Source organism: Anabrus simplex, chromosome 7 (assembly GCF_040414725.1).
Source record: "Anabrus simplex isolate iqAnaSimp1 chromosome 7, ASM4041472v1, whole genome shotgun sequence".
In the NCBI taxonomy this organism is placed as follows: Eukaryota; Metazoa; Arthropoda; class Insecta; order Orthoptera; family Tettigoniidae; genus Anabrus; species Anabrus simplex.
The window spans coordinates 94,583,917-94,610,739 of NC_090271.1; the positions used below are offsets into that span (position 1 = coordinate 94,583,917).

The 26,823-nt window shown below is 37.6% G+C and overlaps 1 protein-coding gene across 3 annotated transcripts in view; it reads right to left on the reverse strand.

Annotated features, from left to right (window-relative positions):
* Nucleotides 1-26,823, reverse strand: part of LOC136877291 (solute carrier family 23 member 2) — a 153,525-nt gene that overhangs the window by 29,776 nt on the left and 96,926 nt on the right. For all 3 annotated transcript variants that reach the window (XR_010860749.2, XM_067151219.2, XM_067151221.2), the window contains exons 7-11: nt 20,644-20,785; nt 16,275-16,388; nt 10,479-10,618; nt 8,500-8,647; nt 2,071-2,150 (exon numbers count right to left, since the gene is read on the reverse strand). Coding sequence is in view for 2 of the 3 variants with exons in the window: in XM_067151219.2 (XP_067007320.1) it covers nt 2,071-2,150; nt 8,500-8,647; nt 10,479-10,618; nt 16,275-16,388; nt 20,644-20,785 (624 nt within the window). In the remaining variant the exon portion in view is untranslated. The remainder of the gene's footprint in view (nt 1-2,070; nt 2,151-8,499; nt 8,648-10,478; nt 10,619-16,274; nt 16,389-20,643; nt 20,786-26,823) is intronic.

The following is a 26,823-nucleotide window of genomic DNA, read 5'->3' on the forward strand; positions in this document are numbered from 1 at the left end:
GTGGGTGTCGGGTAATAGGGACTATTCAACAGATGGTGTCATCATGTACTGTCAATTTTGCTCAAAGGAAGTGAAATGTGAAAAGAAATTTCACCTTGAACAGCATTCCAAAAACAACTGCACATATTAAAGCAAAGGAGGAGAAGAACAGCATACCACAACAACTACTTCTTATGTAGGTAAAGCCCAAGTCCTGTATTCTTAATACATTTTCAAATGATCTGCTTTTGTATGTAGCAACATTCCATGGAATAAATTAACAATCCAGTTCTGCGATAATTTCTCGAGAAATATTGTGTAAATCAAAAAATACCAGATGAATCAACTCTTAGGAAGAATTACCTACCTCCGCTATATGAATCTACCCTGGAATTGATCTGTTCTGATATCGGAAGGAACTGTGCCTGGATATCAGTGGATGAAACAATGGATTCATGTGGCCACTACATAGCAAATTTCGTGGTTGGTAAATTACATCCAGATGAACCCGGTAAGCCGCATCTTCTTGCTTGTAAAGTACTAGAGAAAACCAACCATAGCACAATAGCAAGATTTGTGAATGATTCTCTGCGACTATTGTGGTCATTTGAAATTGAGAATAATTGTTGTAAAGTGCTTGTACTGCTCACAGATGCAGCTTCGTATATGTTGAAAGCAGCAAAGGCCCTCCAAGTATTTTATCCAAAACTCTTACATGTGACCTGTTTAGCTCACGGATTACACCGCATTGCAGAAGAAATATGAGCACAGTTTCCAGCTGTTAACAATTTAATTGGATGTGGGAAGAATCTGTTTCAGAAAGCACCAGTTCATTTCCAGTTCTACAAAGATTGTCTACATGAAGTTCCTTTGCCACCTGTACCTGTCCTGACTAGGTGGGGGACATGGTTATCTGCAGTATCATTTTATCAGGAAAATTTTAATGAAGTAAAAGAAGTGGTTACAAAACTTGAAGCTGAGCATATTGCGTGTGTCCGTGGTGCAAAAGTTGTGTTTGAAACCGCTACTCTTTATCAAGATGTGAATTTCATCCATGCATATTTTTCTGAACTTCCAAAAGCCATTGGGAGCTTAGAATCTTCTGGTACTACCCTCCATGAATCACTTGATCTGCATCTTCATAAAATTCCTTTCCAGGCAAAATTGGAGAGAAGATTAAATGCAAGTTAGAAAAGGTGTTGAATTCGAACCCAGGACTGAAGAAGATTAAATTAATTAGTCAATACTTGAGTGGAACTAGGATATCGTTGCCAGATGTATGCTCCGAAACGTTGGTGCCCATGTATAAGTACTGTCCAATCATATCAGTTACTGTAAAACGATCATTCTCAGCCTATAAACTCATTTTGACATAGTTTGTCTCCAGAAAACATTGAAAGACTACTAGTTACCTATTGTGATGCTTCTTTTTGCAATAAATGATACCTGTAAATAGGTAAGTGAATAAAATTGCAAGTTTTTAAGAGCATATTTCCTTATTTTCTGTGCATATATTCTAACTTTTTAGTGCATATTTGCATGCATATTTTCAGGTTTCTTAATGCATATAAATCCGGGCCCTAGCAATAACATATCAATATAGGTCTGATACCTGCGGCTTTGACTTCGGCAATATTCTCAGTACATGTCCAGGAGGTGTATAAATATATATGCATTATTAACTTCTGCTTTGTTAACAACACTGATGTAGGCACTTGAGAGAAAATGCCAAGTCATCAAAAGTTGGCTTCCAGAGTGAAAGATTTAAGCCACCTTTAAACCAGTGAGTGATTAACACATTGTTATCTCTGTTATACTTTCCCTCATGTCCCAAAAGAATAGACTCATATGAAAAAAAAAAAAAAAAGTCTGCTCATCCATGTTTCAAACTTAATGATAAAACTTTTTCTGAGAGATACAGTAAAATATTGCAAGTCACAAGTGGTTATGATGTATCGCGTATTTTCCAATAGTGTATTTAGTGTAATAGGATATCATACCTGCCAAAAGATCTCAAAACTTTGAAGACCTAATTTCACAGATTCTGGGCCCTATTTGTTACATCCTTGATCTTATAGTACTGGTACTCACCAGAGAGAAAAACATTGAGAATCCAATAATATAGAGGTTTCTTGAAGAATTGAGGTCCACGTACTGCAGAGCAGAAAGTCCTGCAAAGCAATAATTATTTAACAGTCACACATTTCTCTGATTTACAATTTTAATAGATTTAAAGTATTTGAATTAAATTCAATACCTAAAACTTTGTCTTAAACAGGACTACCAGTAATGTTTAGATTACTTTTTATCAACAAAATTATTTAGACATTCCTTCCCCCCCCCCAATATCACCTTCCTACATTTAAGTGGGATTGACAGAGCACTGAAACTCAATTAAGGACTTGGCTGGGGTTTTCAGACTGGATGGCCCTCTTGCCATTACATGCTATCCTATAGAAAAATCTCACATGAAGTCATCAGGATTCAAACCTGGGACAACCATATTGGAAGTCCAATGGCAAGACTGCTCTGCCAGTGTGCCTTTCCAAAATTATTCATTTGGACAGTACTTAAAAGTGATTGCTATTCTAGAAGTATTCTTCACATGCTGACCTGCCAGTGTGTTTATCCTGCTATGTGCCCATGGTATTCCATATTTGATTTAATTTCTAAATTAGTTTCCTTTTAATCTCACTGTTAGAACAGCTGTTAACACTTTCCTTTTACACATTAATAAAATTTACAATGGTTTGTACTAATATTTAGTCAGGGTTTGAACTGAACTGGAGCATTATTCTAATTTGTGAGAAAAGTAGGTGGTGTAGTTCTATTTCATGAAGAAGAAATTGAATTCCTTCCACTTAACAAAAAATGCTTCTGCATTTCCATTAAATATTTAAAATCAATTTACTAGTAGTTAACTAACCCAGTCTAGAAAGCCAAGAATAATGGCCAAGATGATTCGTCATGCTGACCACACACCACCTCATAATCTGCAGGCCTTCAGGCTGAGCAGTGGTCACTTTGTAGGCCAAGGCCCTTTGGAGCTGACCTGTCAGTGTGTTTATCCTGCTATGTCTTCATGGTATTCTATATTTGATTTAATTTCTAAATTAGTTTTATTTTAATCTCACTGTTAGAACAGCTGTTAACATTTTCCTTTTACACATTAATAAAATTCACAATGGTTTGTACTCATTAGTCAGGGTTTGAACTGAACTGGAATAACAGCAACAGAAAATGTGGACAAGAAAATAAGAACTACACCAATTCTAGTAAATGTCATTATCCATTATGTGTCACCAATGTGTGAGTGAATATATGTTGTTCGATCCATCCTAATATTACTTGACATAACAAGGAACTACTGAACTACTGAAGATAATACAGGTGTATGCTCCACAGACAGGATATAGCATGGAAGAAAAAGAAGAGTTTCTCAATGATCTGGAAACACATATTGTTGGAGATGGGATTATGATAATGGGAGATCTGAATGCTCATGTGGGAACTGATAGAATGCGATATGAGAATGTTCTGGGCCCATATGGGTTTGGCGATAGAAATGAAGATGGAGAGGAACTATTGGACTCTTGTTCAGAAATAACCTGATAATAAAGAACACATGGTTTATGAAGAGGAATAGCCATAAGATCAGCCGATATAGTTGGGATGGACAGTATGGAACACTCATCAATTTTATAATAACAGACTGAGAATGGGGAAGATATGTCATGAATACGAAGATAATCCCCAGTGAAAGTATGGAAGGTGATCGTAGATTATTAATTGTGGAATTAAAACAAGTAAAAATCCCTAAAATTGTACTGAAGTAGAAACCAAAGATCAGGATTTTGGAATTGGAGGAGGAGGATAAAAGAATGACATTCCAAGATTGGATAAAAAGGAAGTTGCCTAACACAGAAATACGAAGTGGAGAAGAAGAGTGGGGCGATTTAAGACTGACTATTGTGGAAGCAGCAATTGAGGTATGTAGGAAAACAAAAGCAAAGGTTAAGGGAAAGGAGACACAGTGGTGGACAGACAAAATAAAAAAGAAATAAAAGAAAGGAACAAGGTGAAGAAAGAAATGGATAAGGAAAAGCAAAAAAGATATCAGAGGGATGAGAATAAGATAGAAAGATTACATGTGGAATACAAAAGATTGAAATTACAAGTAAAGAGTATCAGGGAAGGAAAGGAGAAATGTTGGGGAGAGTTTAACAACAAAATTGAGCAAGATAGTCAGGGAAATAAGAAACTATTATACAGAGTAATAATATCAAAAAGAATAAATCAAGAAAAAATCAAGGCATTGGAGAGAGAAGATGGATCCATAGTACAAGACGAAAAAGGTCTTCAGAAGGTGATGGCAAAGTATTTTGTAAAACTTCGTAATAAGGATGACTGCTCGGAGGAAGAATGAGATAAGAAAATGGAAATAATAGATGGAGAAAAAGAAGGGAACCCGATAACATGCTTGGAACTTGAAAGGGCAGTGAAAGCAATGACCAAAGGTAAAGCAAGTGGAAAAGACAAATTCAATGCTGATGTGATTAAGGCAGCAGGAAGAATTGGACTACAGTGGCTATACCGAGCTCTCAATTCCATATGGAAGGATGAAAGGATACCTGAAGATTGGCAACAAGGAAACATTGTATAACTGTTCAAGAAAGGAAATAGGAAGAAATGTGAAAATTATAGATGTATAACCCTATTATCACATGGGTTAAAAATAATGGAGAAAGTCATAGACAAAAAGTCTGAGGGATATAATAGAAACACAGTTAGAGGAAGAATATTGCTTTAGACCAAATAGATCAATACTAGACTTGATATTTACAGTGCGAACAATAATGGAAAAACATCTGGAAAGGAACAAGGAAATCATATTCGTGTTTTTGGATTTGGAAAAAGTTTATGATACAGTTAAGGGAAAACATGTATGGGAAAACCTACTGAAAAGGAATGTACCAAAATCATTAATTAACAAGATAAAAATGTTGTATCATGAGAGTAAAAGCACTGTACAGGTGGGCAATGGTGACTCTGAAACATTTTATACAAAAAAGGTCTCAAGCAAGAAAGTGCACTGTTGCCATTATTGTTTATTATACTGATGGATGAAATCATAAAACATGTAAAACAGAGTATCACTAGTGATGAAGTAAATGCTTTGGTATTTGCAGATGATGTAGTGATTTGTGGAAAGGGAGAAAAGGAAGTACAAAGGAGCTTGGAATGGTAATTAGTAAAAGGGAAACTGTAGACATACACTGTGGAAAAGAGAAAAAGAGAAGCCAAGTGAACACAGATGGAGATTGGTTAGAGAATGTAGAACAGGTTACATACCTGAGTAACATTGTTAATGGAAGTAATGAAATCAACCCTGAAATTAATAACAGACTAAGTAAAGACACAACATTTAATCATCAAGTCAGAGAGCTCTTATGGGATGACAAAGTACCCAAGAAAACAAAATTAACATTATATAAACAGTATTTCATACCAATTGTAACATATGGACTAGAAACGCTGGTAACTAATAAGAGACAAGATAGTAATATTCAAGCAGTAGAAATGAAATTTTTAAGAACATCAGTTAAAGAGACAAGAAAAGATAGAATTCAAAATATTAAAATCAGAGAAGAGCTAAATATAGAACCACTGGTACAGAACATACAGAAAGCAAGACGGAGATGGTTCGGACATGTAAAAAAAGGGGGGTAGGAATGGATAGCAAGAAGAGAATTGGAAAGAAGTTAAGGGAAAGAGACCAGTTGGAAAACTGAGGAGAAGGTGGATGGATCAGATTTGGAAGGACATTAGAGAAGCTGGATTGGATGTGGCGGAAGTAATGGAGCAGGAAAAGTGGAAGGACAGAAAGGAGTGGAGGAGGCTTGTTAACCACACCCGGGCAACTGGAGTAGGACATTGATGATGGTGATGATTATATATAACAAGAGGTGCATATCACAATAATACAAGAGCACAATAATAATTATTAAATTAATGTTGCAATGGTCCACCTTTCAATACTATAATATGCAATATTTTGAATTACATTAACTAGGGACTAGTTTTCGGCCTGGGCTGGCCATCTTCAGCCTTAATGTAAAACATATAATAACTAAACAAATGTACATACACACAACTGACAAAAACAAACAAACAAATATACAATTGACATTAAAAACTGGGATGAAATGATGAGTGTATTTGAATATTCTGAATTCTTAGCATGTTGAGTATGCTCATCATTGAGACTCTTTCATGTACTTATATTCATAGAACTGTTAGTTCCATCACTGCTAATCATTACAATTTCAATTGTAAAATGGGAACTGGTAAATGTTGATCCTGTAGTCAATCACCAAATCTACTTGAGTGGTTGTTAGCCAAATGCAAGTCACTGGATGCTGCTGTAAATAACCACCAGCTGATGCAGAACTGCTAGATGGTGTTTCAATATCAATCAATATTATAAAATTAAATGCTCTCGTAGTGCTTGTTAAAATCATGCTGAAATGGTGTTGGACACTGTCAGGACGGCACATGAAGATGTGGTTAAAACAGATACATTGTGTCTGGTATAAAATTTGTAATTCATTGTGGTGTCCATGAAGTTAACCTGAATAAAATTAGATAAAATTAAATTAATGAATTGAAGGAGAGAGCACGTTAGTTAGATGGCATAGGTTATATGAGACTTAACCTCTTATTGCGGCATGTGGTGTGTGACCTATTGTTGTGTGTGCCTCATACTAAAGGTCGTGAGATTTAAAGGAAATGGAAGGGGCGGACAAGGAGGAAGAGGCGGGGCAAGGGGAGAAGGGTGGGGCAAGGTGAGAGGTTGTGAATTTCAGTAATTCTTTCACAATTAGAAACCTTATCTCCTCCAGTTTATTATAGGCTATATATAATTATGCTAGCTTATCTAGAGAGCAAGGTGAAAAAATTGTACATTTAGGGCCCTTACTGGTGAATATGCTGCCTGAACTGTCATTCCTATTAAAAAATGGACCCCACTATGTGCACTTAGAAGTCATTTTTTATTTAAAAAATGTTCCTTATTAACTCTGGCAGCTTTCCAGGAAAAATACTTTTCTGTGTATTGAAACAGGTTTATCCAATAAAAATGAAAATAACCAATAAACTGTTAGTCTTATAAGAAAATGGAAAATGTGTGGCATTTATAGTTGAATTTCCTATAAAAATATCCCTATGCATTTTCTTTGTATCACTAATTGTTTTCCAGAAAATTGTACTTTAATGTGCCCAAAGGAGTAGCATGCGGTCCAGGGTGCTCATACATCCAGCACGGTGCAGCTGGGTGGTTTAGATTGAAAATAGATTGATGCTTACAATACCCATATTAATAGACATGATAATCTTTTGGAGTTGTGGCCTGTCATTAAACAAAGAAAAGAAATTCTTTACATTTCACGAAGACTTCTCTCTGCATCTTCACATATATCCATGACAAGGACTTCTCTAACAATGACAGGTGGAAGCTGAAAACCACGTGACAGTTGGTATATTGTAAGTGATACCCTCGTTAGTCACCAGATGGCACACTATGCATTGTAGCCTTCCAAGTAGGAAGTGGTAAGTGAGATGTTTCATATTTGTGCATCTGTAAGTTGTGGGACAAACAGCAAGGTCGTCATACTAATCAAGGACAATAGGGGGAGGAGGAATATAATAGAAAAATAAAATTGAGTGCAATGGAAGAAAGAGTAGAATAGAGATTATAAAAATGAAAGCAAGTCAAAAGAAATAAAATATGTGTGGGCACTGGGGGAGGAAGGAAGATGGAAAAGAAGTCCATGGAAAGATGTGTTTTTCTTCTCAAGACATGGAGCAAAGTCTTCAATAAATATAACTTCTACTTTTTATTTCTTGATGCAGTAAAATCCCAAAGGTCATCATGTCTGTGAAAATAGTTTATTCATTGGTAGAGCAATGCAACAATTGTTATACTTGGTCACACTCTGAGAGATAGTTGGTTAAGGCAGAAGGTGGTGAAAAAAAAAGTGCACAAAGGAAATGTACCTGTAGGTCCCTTCAAAGAGAATACGGTACAGTGCCCAATCTATTAGAAGTACAGGTTCTGGAATAAGTAATATTTCCTAGCTGTGGCCTTCAATATAGGGCCTGAGGAGATGAAACATAACACAGAGGTTGATTAAGGGTAAGTTATTATTGGACTACTCACTATTGTTACTAACATAGCATTAAAATCTAAGTCAATGTGACTTCAACATGGGCAGACTCAGAAGAACTGCTAGTACTGTATATACCTCGAACGAACGAACGAACGAACGAACGAACAAAGTACCATTAGGGCCAATAACTTGCAGCTGAAGCTAATGGAATTGCCCTATATCTGATTTCAAACTATGTTTTGGAATTTAATATATGGCTATAATATTCATTTATATCCAATGGAAGTACAGCTAGTAAGATAATAATAATTTTTTAAAAATTAAGTTCCATACATACATTTGGGATACGTACCAAAGGCTGCAATCATACCAAACATGACACAGAAGATTCCGCCAACTACTGGCTCAGGTATGATGATAAATACTGCTCCAAACTTATTGATCACACCTTGGAGAATCATAAGTATACATGCATACTGGATCACTCGTCTACTGCCAACCTTCAGAGTAAAGTAAACACACTTCACAATTGTATTTATCAACTGATTAATTATTATACAGTATGCAGCAAAACAAACAGTATTGAAATTACAAACATGGTTTAAACATCACAATACATCATTATGACATGCAATGTGGTGATGACAACACTAATCTAACTGCATCGGTACAGCATGTGTCCAAAATGTGCACCATCACATCTCATGCATTTTTTGTAATGGTCCTGTAGATCGTCAAGCTTGTTGATGAACTCAGGTTGCTGCAAGGACACAAAGAATGACTATATTTTCTCATGGGGCCAATGACCTTCGATGTTAGGCCCCTTAAAACAACAAGCGTCATCATCATCATCTTCTCTCATAATACAAGAACATTTCTAGCAGGATCATCTGAGCAGAAAACAGATTCTTTCAGCATGTCCCAAACTGCAAGTACCCCGTGTGGGTGGAGGACACAGACGAAGAATACACCCACGGTATCCCCTACTTGTCGTAAAAGGTGACTAAAAGGGGCAACCAAGGGATGATGATATTAGAACCATGAGAATACTTGTGATATAGTACAATTATGTGCAGAACACCATGGGTCAATGTTACTTGTGACTAGTACCACCTTGTGAGAAAAACCATGGGTCTATGTTACATAGGAGCAGTACCAATATGCGCAAAACACTACAGGTCTGGGCATTGTTTGTGACAGTGGTCATCATGTGTATTCCACGAGTCTGTTCTACTGTGTTCAAAATGGGTCTGCATTACCCATGAGTAGTACCACTTTATGAGAAACACCATGGACCTACGTTGCCTGTGATTAGTGAGGAACACAACAGGTCTGCATTGCTTGTGAGTAGTACCCTTATGTGCGAAACACCATAGGTTTGTGTTACCTATGAGTGGTGCCATTGTGTGTGGCATACCATGGGTCTATATTTCCTGTGATTAGTACCACCATGCGAGAAACACCATGGGTCTACATTACCTGTGCTTAGTACCACTATAGGAGGCACACCATGGTTCAGTGATTAGCATCATTATGAGGGGCCGGGACCTGAATTTTGGACTCCTTTAGACAATAAGCATCATCCCAGTAATAAAGACATTGTGAACTTGATCCACTGATTGCTTTTGATTCACTATCATTATTTCATCACCATTCATTTTATATTCTAGTCAGTGGATAAATTTTGAAGTTTTAATTTTCATTTTGTTGCACTCCGTGCCATTAGGGGTCGATGACCTAGCTGTTAGGCCCCTTTAAACAATGAACAAAACATCAACATCATCATCAAATCACAAGAGAAGATACGGTAAGTCATTTTTTATGTCCTCGCAGCAACCTGTGTTCACTGACATATTTGACTATCTACAGGACTGTTATGAACAAAGTGTGAGATGTGAAGTTGCACATCTTGAACACATGCTGTACTGATCCAGTTAGATAAATGTTGCTGTCATCACCTTGCATTGATCATAATTATGTACTTAATGTCCCAGTATTTAATGTTTACCTGGTATTTTAATTCTTTAGGAAATGCTGTGTTTTAATACTACTTCACTTAGTAACATCAATTCAGTGTGGTTTTCGTATATCAAAACCCACTTTCAGCAGCTCTGAAAATGATTTTTGTGTTTTCCCATTTTCACACCAGGTAAATGCTGGGACTGTATCATAATTAGTGCCACAGTCATTTCCTTCCTAGTACTAGCCCTTTTCTTTCCCATCACTGCCATAAGACCTGTCTGTGTTGGGGCGATGTAAAACAAACAGCAAAAGAAAAACAAGTATTTATAATTGGGTTTATATGTGAATTCTCCTTGACAAGTAGCTTACCTTTGTTACTCCAATAGCACCAACGTTCTCTCCGAAAGTATTTGTACCATTCCCACTGCCCCAGATCCCTGCAAGCACTGTGCCCAACCCCTCAATGGCAATCCCTCTGTTGATGGCATGTACTGGGGGAGGAGGAGCCGCTATAGAAACATAAAAATGTATTAGGGTAAGGGATATTAAAAATGAGACAGGCAAAATTTTTCAAAAAATGAAAGAGCCCAATTTTTCACAAGAAAGTAAGATTTAACCAAGTTATTCATTGTTAAGAAAAGAGGAAGTGAAAAATAAGGGATTTTCTTTGGTAACTGTAATACACTTTACTGTATGTTACATGACATGAAAATACCTCTAAAAATAAAGCCAGAGAAAATTTTCTTTTATACAAGGATACCAGGCTTCGTCCAAAAAGAACACAAGCTGTGGGTCAAATAAACGATCATTCAATGATACAAGATACCACTCACAATATCTCATTCTTGTGGCTGGATCAGCAAGTTTTAAACAATGGGCCCATGTAAACCTGTACAGTTTGATGTGTAACAGCTTTGTAGCTCTGTGTGCAGAAGAAACCAAAACCCCTACTTGTTGTGCTAATTTTGTGAGTGGTTTATTTGGTGACCATTCAAGATTCACACCGATGTCATCTAGCTTTTCCTCTGTTAAAACTGTTCATATGCACGCATGATTTTTATTGAGCACTGAGCCAATAGTTTCAAATGTACTTACAATTACGTGAATCTGTGCTCATAAAGGTGGCACTTCACCAGGAAACTGCTGAACAAATGCACTGTGTCCCTGTTGAGCCGACTCATACTTAAAATAATCTTTACATATGAAAATATGGTCTTGTATTACTGAACAAATGCACTGTGTCCCTGTTGAACCAACTCATACTTAAAATAACTTTTACATACGAAAATATGGTCTTGTAATGATAACTGCCTCACCATGTTAACAGCTGAGATTCCGACTGGCTATTAATGCTAGGTCAAACACGTGCACGCTCCTTGCAAGGTCAAGAACTATGCACGCGCCTCCCATATAGCTGCTTAGGCCTCGGAGAGTAGAAACACCACTGGATGATCTGGGTTTATAAGAGAGACCCTATATTTGAAAGGAAGAAACTACCATTTTTTAGATTTTCAGTCCAATATGATACTGTACATCATTTTTACTTTTACTGGGCTTCTTCACATTGCATTACGAGGATTACCCTGTGTTAGGTGATGAAGGCCTATCAGGGGTCTCCATCTCTTTCTCTCCACCATTCTTCACTGAAAACTTGGGTGCTGCATCTCTGCAATGCTCTGCCATACTTTCTATAACTGAGGTTTTCCACACCCACTTTCTGGGCCTCCTTCTAGGTCTCTTTCCTTCTTTTCACTGAAGATCCTTTAAGGCTGTCACTACTCTGGCATCCTCATCAAGTGGCCTGTCCGGCTCCATGGCTAAATGGTTAGCGTGTTGGCCTTTGGTCACAGGGGTCCCGGGCTTGATTACAGGCAGGGTCAGGAATTTTAACCATCATTGGTTAATTTCCCTGGCACGGGGGCTGGGTGTATGTATTGTCTTCATCATCATTTCATCCTCATCATGACGCGTAGGTCGCCTATGGGCGTCAAATCAAAAGACCTGCACCTGGCGAGCCGAACCCGTCCTAGGATCTCCCAGCACTAAAAGCCATACGCCATTTCATCAAATGGCCTAACCATCTCAGTTTGATTACACCTATCTTATTTTGAATTCTACTAATTACTATGATTAATTAAATCCAATCCAGTTGGTAAGTAGCTTATCCTACCCCATTAATTTCTTAGCAGACAAAGTAGGGGTCTCCATACTATGAAACACATAAAATTAAGCAATTTCCTCAATCGTGCTACAAGTTGAAGGGTGAAAGGGCCTGGAAAGGTTTCAAATTGTGAGCCTTAGATAGCTCTATTGAACTAAGAAAAGCAAATTTTGAAAATCACTTCCGGCCTAAGTGCAGTTCTGGAAAAACAGCATAAAATCACTTGTTTCTTTACTCATTTTCTTTTTTATTCAAATCCTAGCTAAATTAATTTATTTACATAATTATTTCTGTAATGTGTTCCTTGGTTCAATACTCCCAAGTATTTATTGATCATTTTGAAAAATGTCCACACCGAATGTAGTTATAAGGGCTTAAGTGAAACTCTGCATTGACTCACATTAGCGCTTGTAGTGGTAGAAAAAGGCAAATTGCTAATCTAAATGACTGGATAATGATGACTAAGAAAAGGATTGTAATTTTTAGGAATAAATAATGAATATATTCTCATATTTTGTTGTATTTTATTTACCTAAAATTCATAGCTCACATCCCTAGGATGTTTTCAAAATTGAGTTGCTTGCCTGAAGGGAACTGTGCATTTAAAAAAATAAGATACTCCTTTTGGTTTCAAAATAATATTAAATTTTGTAATATGGTATAATATTTAGGGCATCTTACCCTATTTTTCTGTTAATGCGATCCTTACTGAAAACTTTTCGTATCTGTAGCCTACATCCAATAAAAGACTACTGTATTTCAATAACATGTGAGTTGATGAAACAGAATGGCTACCAGTCATGGAAAGGAACAAATAAGTGAAATTCAAGTCATCTAAAGAAAGATAGGAACATCAAAAGAAACACTTAACTGGAGAAACACAATGGCAGGACAGTGTGGGAAGAGGGAGAAACAGAAATAAAACACAAAAGGACAAGGACAATCTCCACATATTCATACACTGCCATCTTAAAATACGAAGGTTATGCTGAAAGGTTTTAGCAGGGTGTAAACCGTAATTCTGAGGGCAATGGGATTATTTTCATTTCAAAGAGCGATGTTTTTCAACCTTGGAACATGCGCGCGCAACCCCTCTAAATGGTAGTTCCTCCACAGTGAGCTAAGAAAGCACAGGCAGTGCTGAGTCAGACACGGTGCAAGATGGATCTGTTGTGCTGCGATTTTCGAGCAATGATTTTATGATTATAAAAAGAAATTAAGTGCCAAAGAATGCCATTCTTCTTTGCTGCACGTTTTTGGTGAGGCTGCCCCTTCTATAGCCACAGTTGGAAAATGGTTTAGCGAGTTTTCAAGGGGTCGGCAGTCAATTGAAGATGACCCTCGTCCTGGTCGCCCAGCAACAGCTATAACTCAAGAAAACATTGATGCTGTGAGGGAAATGATCAAAGCAGATCCACATCTTACATTTTGTGACATTGAAGGGACCTTAAATATTGGGTCAAGAGCAGCGCAAACCATCGTTCATGATTATTTAGGCCTTACCAAGAGGTATGCCCTTGGGTGCCACATTCCCTGACAGAAAGCCAAAAGAAGGAGAGAGTGGACTGGTGTCATTTCATGCTAGAAAAATTCAGTGGGGGGCAGTCCAAAGACACCTACAATATCGTCACAGGTGATCAAACATAGGTCTGCCATTATGACCCTGAAACGAAGAGACATTCTTCTGTATAGTGCTTTCCAGGGGAGGAACCACAAAAGTTCGACGAAGTCGGAACTCCGGAAAGAAGATGGTGGCAACATTTGTTTTTACGAAAATGGGGCATCTCACCTCTGTGACCTTGGACACACGTCATACAGTCAATGCTGAATGGTATGGAATGACTGTCTTCCCAAAGTCCTCGCCACTTGGAGGTCACAGCAGCCAAAGTCCAAGAGTGGGCATCTTCTGCTGCATCGCGACAACACATCTGCACACAGGGCTGCCAGAACAATGGACTCCTTGGAAAGGGAAAAAGTGCAAGTGTTACCTCATCCCCCCTATTCACCTGACCTGGCCCCATGTGACTTATTTCTGTTCCCTAAGACCAAGGAAAATATACGTGGGCAGCAGTTTTCGTCAGATGAAGAGGCCATTGCAGCGTACGAGAGTGCACTAAGTGTCATCCCAAAAGAAGCTTGGACTGAAACGTTTTCTAAGTGGTTTCAGAGAATGGAAAAAAGGTATACGTGCTAATGGAGAGTATTTTGAAAAGTTGTAATTGTTGTTTCGCAGATAAAATTTTTTTCTCACACTCTGGTAAAAACTTTCGGCATAGCCCTCGTAGATAGGTTGTCTCCTCATCAATCCCAGTTCTTCTACATCCATTTCTTCTCAGTTCCCAACGAGCTCATTTCTGCTACCCATCTTCATCAGGAGGGCAGGCCCTGGTCACTACCTAAATACAGCCCTGGCCACAGGGTGTGTTTGTATAGGGGTTTAGAAATTTTTTCGAGAAGAAGGCAACTTGAAAGAATTTATACGTTAAAAGAGATGTTTTGAAATTAAAATTGTAGTAAATGAACAATATTCTTTGTTGATATCTCTTCATTTTAGCTCATAACACCAGTTTAGGCAAGCAAATTATTCAATAAAAACACCAGCTTCATCACACACACATTTTATTGCAAACTATTTGTCACCGGTTGGTGGGACGGAGAACTGAAACTACAGTGTGTTTGGAAATGTAAATTTTAATTTTTTTTATTTGTCTGAAGGATTTAATTTTTTGCAACTCTGGACTCTACTGGAATTTTATGTAACGGCAAGAAATATTGAACTGTATGAACATTGCAACATGCAAAAGTGTTTTGAAGTGATTTTTTTAAAAATGTAGTTTTTATGTAATCTGATGTAAAATTTGTAAGGTGATTTATTTTGGAGCATCCTGTACCTGTACCACACGTGTGGTTTCCTATGATGAAATTTTGGTGTTGTAATCGTAATGTTCCAGAACTTGTGCAATTGCTAACGATGTTAAAATGACCATATATGGTCACGAGATTTCCTATTGGCAAAAAGGTCCAGGAATCTAGGGTAAGTTTGATCTTATTGGTTGATTGTTATCAGGCCATTTCCGGCCTTGTGGCCGGCTTCGAATAATGATGCGTGAGCTCGACGTCAATTTCCATCCGACTGCCCAAGCGAGCGTTCGCGGTAAGTGTTATTTCAGTGTTTTTGCAATGTTATTCTCAATGTTTTCTGGTTTTGTTTCATTTAGTTTAATTCCTTTGGTGTTTCATTATTTCTTTGCTTAATGTCATTTTAAAAGTTTAATTTAATGTGTCCGAGTTTACCCTAGGTTCCAATTGCCGTAGTTTCTATTCTTTCATCCATTAAAGACTTCCGCTTTAAACTATACCTTTAATGTAGCATCACCTTCATTGTTAAATCAAATTTTATGTTAAGTTACTTAAGTATGTCTTGTTTCCGTGTCGTGGAAGTGTATTTTGTAAAACTTTCTTGTCATCTTTAATATAGTTGAGCTAGAGGGTGTTTCTTGTAAGTCTTTTCTCCCCCATAACGTCATACGTTCCCATGGACCTCATCGATAGGGCTTCCCAGCACGTTCCACTATCCTGTCTTAGTTGTCATTTTTAGGCCTGTAAGTGTTCCCTGTATTTGGTTTATATGAATTCTCCGCCACTGCGTCATTTTCCTATCTCATTATCATTATTATTTATATATTATTATTATATCATTATTAAGTATTATATTATTTATTACTGGTATTATTTTATTACATTATTGTTATTATTATTATGGTAACCGTAATTGTCCCATTACGGTTACACTATTGCCCACAACTGCCAGTCACACACATTGCTAGCAGTTCAAAGAATAAAATAAAAAAAGATAAACCGATCGACTCAATTTCTTCAAGGAATAATATACCTTAGTTACCAACACATAACCTTAATGTAGATTTCTTACAACTAACACATGATAATATATGTATGATATTATTTATTTTTATGAGAATATCACAATGTTCCAACATTCTTACCACACATTTTTGCTGTTGTTGGGTAATAGCTGATAGACTCTACAGTACAGGCCAGTACTCCAGCTAACATACCAAGAACACCTGCTGCAGTCACAGTGGGAACACCCCACTGACCTGGAACATTTTTTATATACAAACTAGTTAGTGTACCCGTGCTTCGCTACAGAATACTACATTGTGTACAGAATTCTAGGTGAGTACCTTACTGTACATACTGTGAATAAGATTTTATTAAATTGCATAATAACATACATATTTAAAAATTACTTTTAGGGGCCAATAACCTAGCTGTTCGGCCCCTTTAAACAATGAACATCATCATCAGATTAAATTTTAGGAGCCTTCCCCTAAACCACAATTTCATTTACCATGAATAAAGTTATCTATAGCCTAGACTGAAGTGCTTTATCCCCCGACTTTACATTCCAATTTTCATTAAATTCTTTTCACCCATTTTCTCATGGCTCGGCACTGATATGGACTTGGCAAAAAAAAAAAAAAAAAACTAACCGAAATTCATGAATATCTTTGAATATCTTTTTTTATCATAGCCGATGCGGTAAAAATATATCACATAAATTATCGGAAATTTACTTTCGTATAACTTAAGTTATGTAGTATTTATCGATAGGACCACTATTAATGTAGATTTTTGAGAATTAAATTTTAGGCCTTCCCTTAAAGTATCATTTCACTCAGTGTGAATAAACTTTTTTTTTTACAGCCTAGATTGTAGTGACTCATCACCCGACTTTGCATACTGATTTTCATTAAATTCTCTTCAGTCATTTTCCTGTGACACACACACACACACACACACCCCTCTCCGCGGCTCAGGCAGCAGCGCACCAGCCTCTCACCACTGGGTTCTGCGGTTCAAATCCCAGTCACTCCATTTGAGATTTGTGCTGGACAAAGCGGAGGCAGGGACAGGTTTTTCTCTGGGTACTCCAGTTTTCCCTGTCATCTTTCATTCCAGCAACACTCTCCATTAACATTTCATTTCAACTGTCAGTCATTAATTATTGCCCCAGAGGAATGCGACAGGCTTTGGCAGCCGGCACAATTCTTTTCCTCGCCACTAGATGGGGCTTCATTCATTCCATCTCTGAACTGGTCGAATGACTCGAAACAGGCTGTGGATTTTCATTCCCTTGCTACTGTGAAAATGACCGATACAGAAATACCATTCTTTTTCAATTCTGAGCAATGTATAGACAAAACTCTTATTTTATTTACATATAGATTAATTCTTATGCAGTGTTCACTGAATTATTTTAGGCCACAGGTATCACAGTTAGTAAAAAGAAAACAGCTCAGTCCACAAATACAAGATGATTCTTATAGAATTGAACATTTTTTGAATAACTGATGAATGAATTAATCGGAATAGTAAAAGTTGCTGAAGTCTTGCAATGGTTCATGTGACATAGTACATTAGCATAATAAGAAGTACTGAAAATGAGAAATGACCACTCTATAGCGCCATGCACATTTTGATGCAGTTTATCCTCTCTTAATAAATCCATCCCAAAATAACAACCTCAATGTTTCTGATTCCTCTAGTAATATTTTATGGCTCTTCAGCTGTTTGTTAATGAAAACTCTTTAATATATCCCCAAAGGAATAATCCAGGGTTAGTAAAATAAGGGAATGAAAGTGGCCACAGATATACAAAATATGACCTGGTTGTAAAAATAACTGGAGACTGTCTTCATAGACTCTCATGTCACTCCATCTTTCTGGAAATAACTTTGCATTAATTCCAAGAATTCAGATTCCTATACAGATTCTGAAAGATATTTTGATGTAAACAAAAGAATCACTGAAAAATAAATAGATTGAATGGGGCTGCATCGAGGTTACAACTGCAGGTTTTGGTGTAGAATATGTACTGTACAGCATGATAGATATTGTCTAGTTAGTATGGGTTAGAAATGTTTACATCATACGGATAGTAGATGTGGTTGGCTGAGAATTCAGTTACGTAGAATTTGCCTCACGATGTTCGGTCTTAACTTTGAGACATTTCTGATAAGCCTTTTGATGCTCAGATTTAGTGATTTTGGACTTTTTGGAATTCTTAAAAGCTGCTCTATCCTCTTATATGTGTTTTTGATATTCTGAAACTACTTATTGTCCATATATTGTGATATTTTGCAAACAAAATACATTTTTTGTTTTCCTTCACACCACAATTTTCTCAATTTCTCTATTTGAGTTTCTTCTTGCTTTTTGCTATTGGCTTTACGTCGCACCGACACATATGTCTTACGGCGACGATGGGACAGGAAAGGGCTAGGACTGGGAAGGAAGTGGCCATGGCCTTAATTAAGGTACAGCCCCAGCATTTACCTGGTGTGAAAATGGGAAACCACGGAAAACCATCTTCAGGGCTGCCGACAGTGGGGTTCGAACCTACTATCTCCCAAATACTGGATACTGGCCGCACTTAAGCGACTGCAGCTATCGAGCTCGGTTGGTGTGAGTTTCTTCTTGCCATATACTGTACTTATAGAGCCCACTGAGATGAATGAAATGACACAATGTGTTGCCTTACCAGAGTCCAGAGCTACACTAATTTAAATGTTAAGTTGGCATCACCCGATGACATCACACCGAGATCTGACTCTTGTTGCTGTGTGCATTGGTCCTTCCCCTTCACAATGAGATATTGGACACTGTCATCACACCTGTTGTCCAGAAACTATTTTTATTTTAAAATTTCTATGTTTTATTAATGCTCATTGGCTCAAGAACGGTTCCAAATCTAGAGAGTGCCGGACTGAGTGGCTCAGACGGTTGAGGTGCTGGCTTTTTGACCCCAACTTGGCAGGTTCGATCCTGGCTCAGTCTGGTGGTATTTAAAGGTGCTCAAATACGTCAGCCTCATGTTGGTAGATTTACTGTCACGTAAAAGAACTCCTACAGAGCTAAATTCTGGCACCTCGGGGTCTCCGAAAACCGTAAAAGTAGTTAGTGGGACATAAAGCAAATAACATTATTATTAAACTAGAGAGTATTCTACATCAAAATATATGATGTTACAATATTTAAATCAAGTATGACACATCGTACTCCTGGTGGTGTTTGCTGATTTTGTGTTCCACATATGGATTTTCAAGTGTATGTCTACCTCTTAGTACTGTTTCCTGATATGGGGTTGGGGATGAGGTAAGATTAAATTACACTGCCAGACAAGCATTGAACTATTAAAGAATGGACTGAGATTAAAGGAAAACAACATACCTGTGCAAGGAATTGACAAATATATATACTAAAACTAATATTTTACAATAAAACTATGTTTTTACATTACATCTGAGCAAGAAGTAGACAATATGTACACATTTACTCCCATAGATCACCAGAACACATCAAAATCACTTTGCATCAAAGAAACCCCCATTTGCTGCAAGTACACTTTTAACTATTCTAAGCATTCTCAGAACAAGTTTTTCTAACACTGATTCAGGTATACTTTGCCAATCATTCTGAAAGATGTCCCACATCCCACAGATTTTCCAATGAAGAAGGATACTCTTTTCGGACTTGCCAATCCAACCCCTTCCACAGCAGCTCAATTGGATTTAAGTCCGGGAATTGGGTGGGTGGGTGGCATGGCATTCTATTAAAAACAATTCCCCAGAGTTCATGCAATAACGAGACATGTGTTTGGGGTCATTGTCTTCTTGGAGGAGAAACCCATGTCCAGTAAGTTGCTGTCCAGTCAGAAGAGCATAACGAGATAGGATGGAATGGTAGCTGTTTTTGTCCAGTGTTCCTTGAATTTGTGCAGTGTACCAGCTCCACTGAATGTGAAACAACCCCAAACCATCACAGAGCCCCCTCCATGTTTTATCATCGCTGTTGCCTGAAAACCTTCGAAACTTGGTTACAATAATATAATCTGTCATTAAACAATCGTTAATCTTATTCATGTGGTTACATATGTTTTGTCTGGAAACGTTTGGCTGGCAGTGTATATTGCATGGTTTGTATAGCTGGATGCCCTTCCTGACACCAATCTCAGTTGAGGAGCTAAGGAAAATGAAATTAATGATGGTGAATGAAAATGAGTGAGGAGGTGGAAGGAAATGGTTGTGGCCTAAGAATAGGAACTGTCCAGGCATTTGTCTTCAAGTGAAAATGGGAAACCACAGAAAACCATTCTGAGGACAGCCCATGGTGGGGTTTGACCCCACATATCTCCCAAATCCAGAGTTTGGCTCCATAGCCATGCAGTCACTCTGCTCGGTATATGGATTTTCAACAGTGATACCCCAAAAAGACAGTACATGTGCAGATTTTATGCAAAGGTCAGATAAAGTAAAAATTCTTTTATTTGAAATAAAAGGCCATTCCTACCTGGGTATGGCACTCGGAACCAAGATGAATCCTGCAGGATTCTTAGTTTTGTGTCAGTCCTTGCAGCATGTCCTAGAGGTAATGTGTCGGTGATTGTCAATATGCCACAGATACCCCACATCAACATGATAGTTAGCAGTACCTGGAAACAATTCTTTGATTAGAGAAAGTGAGCGACTGATCATCATCAATAATTATTTTCATTTCAATTTTATTTTAGGATCTTTAAATCTTGCATTCTTTGATTTTACATTATGTTCAAAGTAATTTCAGAGCTATATTTACAGTGTGCAGGCTCCTAGGCTGAAGACGTGTCATGCAACAACCCCCCCCCCCCTCCCCCACCTCAACATGTTCACTGTATGGAATATCCCATTCTTTTATTTAACAAATTATTTACTCTTATTAATTTAAATAAATTTATTTTCAAAAATGTATTAAAAAATTGACCATTAGCCATCTTTTGGTTTGTAAAAAATAAACTGTTGTGTTAAAAAATTGAAGGCAATACATTTCAGATGTGGGTACTAAAACTCTAAGACTTGAAGGGAGTGTGTTATTTAGGAGTATATTATGCTGATGCAATCTCATTTGATTTGAAGCAAACAATGACACTCCTTCAATAAAAATTCAGCTCATTATCATCGTGCTCATGGCTTTATCCAGACCAGAGATTTGCTAATCTGAATTCCACAATATTTCCCACATTAAGATATCAGGTCTTCTGTGTTTTTTTGGAGAAAATGCTTCGGCGCTTCATAGAAGATGCTGATAATGTAATAAAATGTACATTGAAGTAAATATTTATCTCTTGGTCTTGGCATGTTTCAAGCAAGTTGGGAGGCTGTGATTCAGCATATAAATAGCTGTAATACAGTATATTGCAATAGTTGGAAAACCAATATATTGAAGCCACAAGGAACTTGAATGAAGAAATTAGCAACTAGGCCTACATGAGTAAGTTTAATGAGGACATTGGTAACAATAGCATTAGAAACAGGGATGGTACATACAATACCAAGAAAATTAGGACTGTAATCAGGGATCAAGAATACAGGAAGTGTTGTCAGCTATGAAGTAAAGGGTGGGAAGTTTGCCTTTATAAAGAATTCACTCCTTGTAACCGTTGAATAAGGCAGGCATGATGGTCTCTCTAGTTCAGAGTGGAGGGATCCTCTGAAAATGACATGCAATGTGGTACCTATGAGAACCATACCAGGAAGATCCCATTACAATACCCACTGCAGAAGATGCAGTGAGACTGAAACATTAGCTTATGTCTTGGGTTTCTGTCCTTTTGGTGAAACTTTTATAAACACTTTTTTTTTTTTTTTTTTGCTAGGGGCTTTACGTCGCACCGACACAGATAGGTCTTATGGCGACGATGGGATAGGAAAGGCCTAGGAGTTGGAAGGCAGTGGCTGTGGCCTTAATTAAGGTACAGCCCCAGCATTTGCCTGGTGTGAAAATGGGAAACCACGGAAAACCATCTTCAGGGCTGCCGATAGTGGGATTCGAACCTACTATCTCCCGGATGCAAGCTCACAGCCGTGTGCCTCTACGCGCACGGCCAACTCGCCCGGTCTTATAAACACTCGCCATAACACCATTCTGCAGTCCCTCCGAGGCAAGGTACATAAGGAGGTTCATGGTCTTGCAACAAACGCCGTCACAAGGAGAAATGATATGCTCGTCATTGGGGAAAAAATGGGCTATACTATATTCTAGACCCCACCATAAGATACGAGTTGCATCTCACTCAACCAGCCAAAGTTGATGATGAAAAGAAACATATAAATTTGCCTCCAGAGCCATATTACACAGAAAAATAACAGATAAGGGATTTTCAAGTGATGGGTCTTATGATTGGTGTCAGGAGGATGATCCCCAAACAAGAGGTGGAAATCATAAGAGTCTTTGGCATCAACACTGATGAACTCATGGATGGGGACTGAAAGCTTTTGGCGGTCTATCCTCATTTTGAGACATCATCTATACTCAATGGAATAAGATCAACTGGCCTCAAGTACGAATGATACTTCTATTTTAAGTTGTGTACAAGTTAATTTCTTTAATTGTCCATACAACATTTTAAATGCTTTTGAAGTTTTGAACTTCACTAATAGTTTTTTTAGAATTGTTTAAAATTGTATATCTAATTTTACAATTGAGGCTATTGGTATCAAAAGGAGCAATCTCCAATTTTAATAAAAATTGAGTTACTGACATCATTGCATTGTACTACTAGCCATCTACTAAACCATGTTGTTGTTTTTTGCAAAAAAGAAAAAATCCCATTGTTTCAGGGCATGGAATTACAATGTTGTTTTCAAACAGAACAATCTCCTCCATCCATTGGAATCAAGTGGGACAGTCTCCAGAACTACCAATCAGCAATTTCCATTCCGGTCATGCGAGTGCTGCCATATTTGTTCAGTGGAGTTATAAAGTGAGACTGTTCTGCCAATTTGTTTGATTTGTAGTTATACTGGAGGTATTTTCAATGTTTTGAAACTATATAAAGGTGCACAAACATATTATATTGTCAAAACAAGCTGTAACTTTCTTCATAGTGTTCTGTGATGGATACGATACCGCAAAACTTGAGACACCTGTGTCAACCATAAAGGCGAGAAAATGGACCCAAGAACAAAGGAAATGGAAATCAGTTGTTGCTAAAATACTGAGGTAACAATAACTTGTGCAGAGGAGGAGGAGGAGGAGGCCAAAAAATGAAAAATATATCGGGAAGCAATATCAAACTAAATGTTATGCTGAGAACAGTAAAAGTACAAAGGTTCCTACACAGATGCTGTTCTGAAGCAACTGTATCATGGCATTAAAATTTGCTCCAAGTAAATGAGTAATACTAACATGGGGTGTCAAAAAGTGCAATGTAAAAGTAAAGGGGGAGACAGCATACTGTACTGACACTAACTTGTCCATATTCATTACAAAGAAAAACTGTTCCCATTGAAATATGTGCAAACAATCTAAAGAACTTATCAAAAGCTAAACAGAGATATGTTTCAAAGCTTTAGTCATCCCATTTCAGTGAAGAATGGAAAATACTTCCTGAGCTTCGATACTGTGTGGATGTGCTGCACAGAACAGAAAGAGAGGATGAAGGTGGCGTGAAATTGCTACATGATTTTTTTGTGAAAAATATTTGTGATGATGTCTCTCTTTTGATGGTTTAATTCGTATTTGAGTTTTGATCAGTGTTCATCATTAGCTTTGGTACTGTAATCCAAATAGAAAATTTTTACATGTAGTTTTAAAATTGCATATCATTTGTGTTAAAATGATCTTTAAATATTTTGTTGAAGTAGGCATATCCAAAATTACAGGGCACTTTATTACAACAGTTACCGTACTCTTAGTTTACAAATTTCTTCTTCTTTTGTGTTAATGACTTCCTGAAGGATAAAGTTTTTAGTTAATTACTGAATATACTACTGTATTTTAAAATTTTATTGTACCCTGTAATGGATGTATTGGTAATCGGAATGTTTGCAAATCTAAGAAATAATGTGTTTCATGTTGTTGTCATGTCTTCTTATTTTTCAACTAGATAATATTATCTGTCACTTTTTAACAGTATTAAATAAACGTATCTTATAGTGCCATTTTTGACCTTTCAGTTTTGTGTGAAGAATATAAATAATATTATAATGACATTTATACTAAAATAAGTGTTGGTATCACAATTCTGTATGTTATTATCATTAAGAGCAATCTCCATGCATGTTGATATCAGAATGAGTAATATCCACAAAAATAGTTCAATTTGTATCAAAAGGGGCAATCTCCAAAATAAAATTCAAAATATCTAATTAACTATTAACCATATGCTTAGTTTTCTCTGATTATTTGCAAAAAAACCATTTGTTGTATACATAAGATTAAAACCATTCAAATAGAGTGAATAGAAATGCATTAGATAAAATATTTTGCTAGTTGCTTTACGTCGCACCAACACAGACAGTTCTTATGATGATGATGATATAGGAAAGGGCTAGAAGTGGGAAAGAAGCGGCTGTGGCCTTAATTACGGTACAGCCCCGGCATTTGTCTGGTGTGAAAATGGGAAACAATGGAACACCATCTTCAGGGCTGCCGACAGTGGGGTTCGAACGCACTGTCTCTCGGATACAAGCTCACAGCTGCACGGCCCTAACTGCACAGCTAACTTGCCCGGTAGATAAAAAAAATACTCCTACTGTAAAATGCAGGAAGGTGGAGATTGTTCCTTTTGATAACCAATACCCTGTATTGATTTTAACTTTTTGAGTTTTTCACAAACTATTTCTTTTGCAATCAATATTCACTGTATTGTGAATTCTTTGTCTTCAGGGAGCCTCTAGATGGGAAAATAAATTAAAATTAAAAATGAGGTGCTATTAGGGTGAGAACAAGAAATGCACCAACTAAAGAATTTATGAATTCAATATTAATATATCCGGTAGTTATTATTGTTAACTTTGAACATGTTTAATTTGTATTTTCAAAAAACATTTTTTTAAAATGTTGTGCATACCCATATACTGCAGCCTAATCAGTCTATCTCAAAATCCAGCCCTGAATAATATTATGGGAGGAACTACTACTACTACTACTACTACTACTACTACTACTACTACTACTACTACTACTACTACTACTACTACTACTACTACTACTACTACTACTACTACTACTACTACTACTACTACTACTACTATGTGACAGGAATTGCACATTTGGTGCACATGTGAAGGCAGTAACCCAAAAGGCAGAGAAGAAGGCATCGGCATTAGCCAGACTTATGCCTAACATCGGGGGACCAAGAACAGTTAAGAGACAGATTATGTGCTCTGCAGTATATTCCATTTTACTTTATGCTGCACCTATCTGGCACAATGCACTCAGGAGGAAGATTCACTGAAGAGCTATGGAAAGAGTACAGAGGAAAATGCTGCTCAGAGTTACCTGTGCATATCGAACTGTTTCGACAGCAGCTTTACAAGTTGTAGCTGCCAGTATTCCCATTGACCTCCTCGTTGTAGAGAGAAAACTTTGGCATGAAAGGGGTGCAACTATATCTGCTGAGGAAAAGAAAGCCTCGAGGAACCAACTCATACTAGACTGGCAAGACCGATGGGATGGCACAACCGATGTTGGCCAATGGACAAAAAAGCTAATACCCAACATAGGAGACTGGCTTAAATGTAGACATCGGCAGGTAGATTACTATCTGTCGCAGATCCTGACAGGACATGGAAGATTCGGCGTATATGCCATGAAGATGGGAAAGACGCAGGGAGATGGTTGTCGGTACTGTTCTGAAAGGGATACAGTAGAACACACTTTTTTCTACTGTGTTCGATGGGAAAGAAGAACGAAGGAAAGCCTGCCAACAACTTGGCCGACAACTCACGCCAGGGAATCTGGTTCAGATTATGTTAGAGAGCCCGTCTGCCTGGAACACAGTAAAGGCAATGGTGACAAGCATTATGGGGATGAAGGAGAAAGAAGAGAAAGGAAGAACTTAATAATATACATCACTCCATTCTGATGTCATGCCGACAAGCAGTTCCAGAATGGTCTGAGTGAAGAGGGCGGGGGTTTTTAGTTGGTGGAAATCCAACTCCCACACAGAGTGGTGTCTTTAAAAGATTTTCCCCTGCCATAACAAAAAAAAAAAAACTACTACTACTACTACTGCTGCTGCTACTACTACTACTACTACTACTACTACTACTACTGCTACTACTACTACTTATGCCTAACATCGGGGGACCAAGAACAGTTAAGAGACAGATTATGTGCTCTGCAGTATATTCCATTTTACTTTATGCTGCACCTATCTGGCACAATGCACTCAGGAGGAAGATTCACCGAAAAGCTATGGAAAGAGTACAGAGGAAAATGCTGCTCAGAGTTACCTGTGCATATCGAACTGTTTCGACAGCAGCTTTACAAGTTGTAGCTGCCAGTATTCCCATTCACCTCCTCGTGGTAGACAGAAAACTTTGGCATGAAAGGGGTGCAACTATATCTGCTGAAGAAAAGAAAGCCTCGAGGAACCAACTCTTACTAGACTGGCAAGACCGATGGGATGGCACAACCGATGTTGGCCAATGGACAAAAAAGCTAATACCCAACATAGGAGACTGGCTTAAATGTAGACATCAGCAG